The 7,106-nt window shown below is 47.5% G+C and overlaps 1 protein-coding gene across 1 annotated transcript in view; it reads right to left on the bottom strand.

The window, feature by feature from the left end:
* Nucleotides 1-1,054: 1,054 nt before the first annotated feature.
* The window catches only part of VCPKMT (valosin containing protein lysine methyltransferase), a 28,743-nt gene continuing 22,691 nt past the window's right edge, over nucleotides 1,055-7,106 (bottom strand). Inside the window, exon 6 of the mRNA XM_029078697.2 lies at nucleotides 1,055-1,373. Within this exon, the coding sequence (XP_028934530.1) occupies nucleotides 1,269-1,373 (105 nt within the window). The 3' untranslated portion in view covers nucleotides 1,055-1,268. The remainder of the gene's footprint in view (nucleotides 1,374-7,106) is intronic.

The raw sequence follows: 7,106 nt of genomic DNA, 5'->3' as shown, positions 1-7,106 counted from the left end.
CGTGACCTTGGGTAACTCACTTCACTCCTGCCTCAGTTATCTCATCTGTAAAATGGGGATTAAGATCGTGAGCCCCATGTAATTTCATCTCACCTGATTATCTTATATCTATCCCAGTGCTTGGTACAGGTCCTGGCACATTGTAAGCGCTTAAAAAACACCATTAAAAAAAACCCCAAAAGCTCAGGGGTAGGTTTCAAGGATTTGCCTTGGATGGGACCTGCCTGCTTTTAGGGGAGTCTGTTGGGCTTGGAATGCTCACGTTTCTATGTGCTGCTCCTACACCTAGTTTCTCCTACAGTGCAGGCGGGATCAAAGGCCTGAGAAAAGAGTCAGAGCTGTTTGCATTCACACAGACACCCAGTACGGCCAGCACAAGGATGGACTCGTCTCTTGCCCTGGGTTCTTTAGGCTGGTCTCAGGGCTATCTAAATGGCCAAATGCGAGGTTTGACTGTAACTTGTCTCTTCCCCAGCACTTAGAATAGTGCTTCGCACATAGTAGGTGCTTAACAAATACCATAATTATTATTATTAACTATTACTATTAGACCCCAAGCTCTGGTACAAAAGAAAGAAAGAGAAAAGGCTCAGGTAAGCAAAACAAGGACCCAGGCAGGAAGACTGAAAGCTTTGGGATGGCACTCAAAAGATGAACCGGAGGCCAGAGTGTCAATCCCTTTAGGGTTTTACCTCATCTGTAAAATGGGGATTAAGACTGTGAGTCTCAGGTAGGACAGGAACTGTGTCCAACCTGATTATCTTGTATCCACGCCATCCCAGAGCTTAGAACTGTACTTGACAAATAGAAAGCACTTAGCAAATACCATTCAGGAAAAAAGAGGAAGACAGAATTTCTACATTATCCAAAACTCCCTGTCTGGACCAAAAAATGCTTCCTGACTCCTGAATTTATGACTAACACTATGATGCACAAGACAGTCATTCATTCATTCAATCAATCAATTGTATTTATTGAGAGCTTACTGTGTGCACAGCACTGTATTAAGCGCTTGAAAAGTACAATTCAGCAACAAATAGAGACAATCCCAACAATGGCCTCACAGTCTAGAAGTGGGGAGAAAGACATCAAAACAAGTAAACAGGCAAAAGAAGTATACAGGCAGAAAGTCTCTGATGCTGATACAAAGTGAGATGCGCATCCTCCTAATGACTCTAAGCCTTGTCCTCCCAACATCTGAGGGAGAAGTAAATTCAACAGAATTCCAAACTGAAGCAAAATTGTAGCAGAGAAAAGGCCGCTCCATTCTAGGTCTTGCAACCTAGATCCATACTTCCCTGTGTTCCGGGAGCTTCACCCCATATAGATGCTTCCATTTTGTTTTCTTTGTGGTTTGGGCTGGGAGGAGGGAACTGGATAAAAGGGGAAGCAAGAGACAGAGGTAATGTACACCTGGCTGTTTTTTGTTTCAAAGATAATACTACTGATGGTAAGAGCCTAACTGTGAAGGCCAGTTTGGCCAAAAAGATCAGCTCAACTAGCAGCTCCTAACACTAACCATCCGGCCGGTCAGAAAGCGAAAAAGGACCACAGGTTCGTCAACAGTATTCATTTTGCCGAACTGCACTTTCCAAGCGCTTAGTACAGTGCTCTGCACATAGTAAGCGCTCAATAAATTCAATTGAATGAATTTACTGAGTGCTTTCTGACTGTACAGCCCTGGGCTGGGTGCTTACTTACAAAGCACAACATTGTACTAAGCAACACACCACAGAAGTAAAAAGACGAGGTGCGCTCTGCCCTTGAGGATGTAAGTTGCCAAACGAAAACAAAGAAAGAATAATAAGAGCAAAGCTACGAATGATCAAAAACAAAACCAGGCGATTAGAGACACAAAGTGCCAACCACATAGGTACTGGGGGGGTGAGGGAGTGACATGACCAGCAAGGTGAGGATGAATCGGCAAATGCTTCTTAGATGAGGGGGCTTTTAAGAAGGGTCCTGATAGAGAGAAAAGAAACGGTTGGGTGGATTTGAGGGAAGGGCAGTTTCCATGCAAGGGGAGCAAACTGGCTCACTCACAATTTCTATCTCTCTTTCTCCCTTTGTCAGCTACAAATCATTTGGGGCCTGTGAGAGGTGGAGGAGGAAAAGGGTTGAAAAATCTTTGTAATCAAAAACAGCAAATGAAACAGCCTTTACAATTACGCTCTACTGTTCCTGACCGCTCCTTATAAACTGGTGTTATCTGGCTTCAGGCAGCAAAGACTGTCCGTTTAATCTCTTTAGACCAGAAAGTCCTTATGCTATTTTGGGCTGGGAAGTGTGGTTTGGTCTGGGCAGCTCCATCTCGATTCATCAAGGAGAAGGGAAGGGAGAGATCAAAACCAGACCCTGGCACACTGAACCCCAGCTCCCTGCCCTGAAACCTCACAGACCCAGAGACAGACAATAGTGGCCAAGCTCCGGGATTTTAAAAGTGCAACCGTGACTAGGGCTTTTTATTTTATTTTTGTTCTAATCCATTGGAATTCAGCTCCACCTAGGCTCTTCTGAGCCAGAGATGATTAAGCAGTTAAAACACTTCCTCATTCTGGTTATATGCATTCATAAGGTTTCTGAAAGGTCTCCTTGTCAACCTGACGCAAAGTCCTTCAGGCATTGCTGTGCTGCTTCAGAAAACAAAGACGATTTAAAATTTACTGACGGAGGAATGGCGGCAGAATTAGTTCCTCTTTTAGACTCTGCTCTCGGTTTAAATCCTCGCTGCTGTGGATCAACCCAAAAGAAATAGAGGTGAAATTATCCACAGGAACATCGCTGGCCTCCAAACAAATGAAAATAAATAATTTGTTTCATCTGTAATCTATTCCTTAATCCTGCAGCAATTTATTCCGAATACGGATTTGCCAGCACACCTAGTTGCTGGCTGTTATCTCACGGGACCAGAATGAAGAACTTTTACTTACACACGATTTTTGATACTCAACAGGATGGAGTGAGGAACTGTTCAAATGTGACTCCAACCACACCCCTCTCTCTCCAAGCAGCATGTGCAGTAGATAGAGCATGGGCCTGGGAGTCAGAAGGTCATGGGTTCTAATCCCAACTCTGCCACTTGTCTGCTGTGTGACCTTGGGCAAGTCACTTCACTTATCTGGGCCTCAGTTCCCTCATCTGTAAAATGGGGATTAAGACTGTGAGAGCCATGTGGGACAGGGACTGCGTCCAGCTTGATTTGCTTGTGTCCTCCCCAGTGCTTAGTACAGTGCCTGGCACATAGTAAGCACTTAAACATACATCACTATTATTGTTATTATCAACTGCTGCCCCTTCAACCCCTGTGCAGCCACTGGGTAGATCCTGGACCAAAAGGAAGAAGCTAAAAGTGAACTCACCATAAACTCTCCCCACTGTGGACCAAGCCGGGTTCTGATGGGAACCTGTAAAAGAGGGGTCCTCGATACAGTGTGCTTTGGGGAGCAGACTCACCCAAGGAGCCCTCTTATTTGCTCAGTGCACCTTAAAGGGCTTGGGAGGTGTCAAGTTTCCGGACTCAATTTACTGCTTCAATGGGAACCTTCAAAGCTCTTCCAGGACTGGCTAATGCAGGGTTAGTCTGGGGTTTTGGCTTCTGTGAGCCCTTCGAAGTGCTTCTGGCCCAGCAAAGTCATTGGCTCCTTTTTAACTGGGGGGGACTACCCCAACTTGGTGGGTGGGAAGCCTCTTTCAAACAGGCTAAATGTCTTGGAATTCAGGGGATCTGGCCTCCCATTTTAATCGTTTGGTTTGAATGATGTTGATTTTGCCAGAGTCGGCCCCCAAGTGTTTTCGACTGATCAATCAGTGGTATTTATTGAGCATTTACTGTGCTCAGAGCACTGTACTAAGCTCTTGGGAGTACAGTGTAAGAGAGTAGATAGGCACAAACTGGTGAGGGCTTCTGCAATGAAGACCCAGTGGGTTTGACCCTCCATCCTCTCTGACACCCTTTTCCCCCACCTTGCCAATTCTGCTGCCATCTACCAGACACCAGAAACAAAGACAGATTCTGTCGGATCAGGTCGCCCCTTAATCGAGTCTACCCCCGACCCTGGTCATCACCCCTTTTATTAACACGACTATATTGTATCATACTGTATCATGTTGCTATATTAGCACCACTGTATTGTATCATATTGTATCATGTTGCTATATTACCGATTTCGTTTATTACTGTTTATTGTTGTCAGTGCTGCCACCCACCTCTCTGGCCTCGCCATGTCCCTCCTCCCCCCCTCCCCCCTCCCGCCCCTTCCTATCCTCCCCTTCCCCTTCCCCTTCCCCTCTCTCGCTCAGCTCTTTCCCGCTCTCTCCTCTGTCTCCTCCCCCCCTCCTCTCTCCCGCCCTAGAACCCCACTTTCCGTCCCTCGGTCTCGCCTATCCCTCCGTCGACCCCTGGGTCACGTCCTCCCGCGGTCCTGGAACGCCCTCCCTCCTCACCTCCGCCAAACTGATTCTCTTTCCCTCTTCAAAACCTTACTTAAAAATCACCTCCTCCAAGAGGCCTTCCCAGACTGAGCTCCTCTTCCCCCTCTACTCCCTCTGCCATCCCCCCTTTACCTCTCCGCAGCTAAAGCCTCATTTTCCCCTTTTCCCTCTGCTCCTCCACCTCTCCCTTCCCATCCCCACAGCACTGTACCCGTCCGCTCAACTGTATATATTTTCGTTACCCTATTTATTTTGTTAATGAATTGTACATCGCCTTGATTCTATTTAGTTGCCATTGTTTTTACGAGATGTTCTTCCCCTTGACGCTGTTTAGTGCCATTGTTCTTGTCTGTCCGTCTCCCCCGATTAGACTGTAAGCCCGTCAAACGGCAGGGACTGTCTCTATCTGTTGCCGACTTGTTCATCCCAAGCGCTTAGTACAGTGCTCTGCACATAGTAAGCGCTCAATAAATACTATTGAATGAATGAATGAATGAATGAATTCTTCAAGCAGCCAGCAAGAAAACCTGGGAAGCTTTCTCAATCATTCCTCTTTCCATTCTGTGGTGCTTAGGCTTTTAAATGTCCCCAAGGTTCACTTGGTCCAGGGCGTGCCTTTCTGCAGAATTCTTCTCCAGTGGGTTCCTTGGCTCAGTCAGGTAGCAGGGCAAAGCTGAACTAGAGCAAAGCTGGGAATAATGAGGGAGGGTTTCTCTCTGTAACCGGTTCCAAATTCTTGGATTTCTACCCATCTCTGCCTTTTCTGAGCACCCAGTAGAACCTGGGTGGTTGTTTAAACCCTGCCTTGAGAGTATTTCCATAATGCTTATGTAAAGGGAACATTTTTGCTTCCTGAGGATTTTCATCTTTTGCATCGTAGGTCAAAAATATTTCTCTCTCTCACATACACACAATCTAAATGATCAGAAATGTTAAAATCATCAGGAGAGTCAGCTAGACTGTAAGCTCGTTGTGGGCAGGGAGTGTGTCTGTTTATGATTATACTGGACTCTCCCAAGTGCTTAATACAGTGCTCTGCAACACAGTAAGTGCTCAATAAATATGATTGACTGAGTGACTGACTCTGGAACCTTTCCATTGTAAGGGTCATTCTTAGGGCACCAACAGGAAACAGGAACTTTTTTTAAATTGAAGTGCTTGGTAGAAGGAGAGAGCAAGAAAGAAAGAGGGAGTAGGGAGAGATAGGAGAGAAGGAAAGAAGGAAAGACAGACGAAAGGAAGGTGGAAAAGGCAAAGAGAAGGGAAAGAGGTGAAATAAGGAAGGACGGTAAAAGGGAAAGAGAAGGGAAAGGAGTGAGGCAGTACCCAACCACATTTGTCAACAACTTCTTCCATTTGAATTCCTGGGGTACGGTGACAGAAATTCTTTCTGTCCCCACTGGAAGAAGTTGGTGCCAATAAAACCGACAGGAGGAAACCAATAAATTCTAAGTCCTGCGGGTGGCATCCACTGAGAAATTAACTCTTGGACTTTGACCACTGAGAAGTTGCAGCCTCCATGCATTATTAAAAGCCTGTCATTCATAATTGATCTCCACATGCATTTTTCTGGGCTTGAAGGCTTCCCATAAATGGACACGCTAGCCGGGTCCCCTCACCCAGAATCGATTGGCCATACCGCAGAGGGCTGGAGTGAAGCACCCGGGACCGCCACATGATCCCGGCGGCCCGTTAATCTCCTTTTCCATCAAGGCCATAGGGAATCTGACCCAGGACCAGGCAGCCCATAAGACGGGGTGTGAACAGATTGCCTTCTCTTTGCTTTCCTACTCCCTCATCCTCCCAACAGCCCCGCTGGTAGCTACCATGTGGGAGGAAGGATTTAATGGACAGAAAGACTGAAATATAGTTTAAAAAGAGATCATGCTCTTTCAGGGGCAGGTTGTTTCCCAAACACGGGGGAGAAATGGATGGTAGGGCAGGAGTGGGGGTGGTACGAGGGTTGTGGGCTGGGGAAGCGCGGACAGGCACTTCTGGCTCCACTTTCCTTAGGGAACCCAGAGGAGCCTCGCAACCTCTGGCAGCCTGGATGGGTGCAGCCTCCCTGGGAATGCGGAAAGATTCCCTGCTGCCAAAACCTGCTCCTGCCTGTGGAAGCGCCCGTTGAGCCCGCCCGGCCCTTAATGGCAGAAATGGCAGGCGGGGTGGGAGAGGGAAGGTGCACTGCCTACTTCCTGTGGGCCGGGCCCATGTCACAACTCCCCCAGCCCAAGGGAAACACGGGAGCTGAAAGAGACAGTGAGTGCGGTCAGAGCTGAATTTCCAGGAAACCCTGCCAAGAGTCCCATGTCACCCCTAATAAGGCGCATTGATTCTGTGGGCTAGAAGCTCCCAGGCCTGCCAGCTCTGGGTTTGACTCTGACCATTTCCTTTTAATGGACTTGGGCTTTCAGCCAGCCACAGCTCCAGCCCCTCGGTTTCCTCACTTGCATCGTGGGCCGAAGCAACACAGACCAACGTTCTGCGGGATTGTGAGCTAATAAAAATGATCTTTGCCGTAGCAGTGACCTAGTGGAAAGAGCATGGGCCCGCGAGTCGGAGGACCTGAGTTCCAATTCCGACTCTGGCACCTGCCCGCTGGCTGTTGGGCCAAAACACTTAAATTTCTCTGTGCCTCAGTTTCCTCATCTGCAAAATGGGGATTCAATGCCTGT

Source organism: Ornithorhynchus anatinus, chromosome 14 (genome assembly GCF_004115215.2).
Source record: "Ornithorhynchus anatinus isolate Pmale09 chromosome 14, mOrnAna1.pri.v4, whole genome shotgun sequence".
NCBI classification, from domain to species: Eukaryota; Metazoa; Chordata; class Mammalia; order Monotremata; family Ornithorhynchidae; genus Ornithorhynchus; species Ornithorhynchus anatinus.
This window is presented reverse-complemented; position numbering and strand designations above follow the sequence as displayed.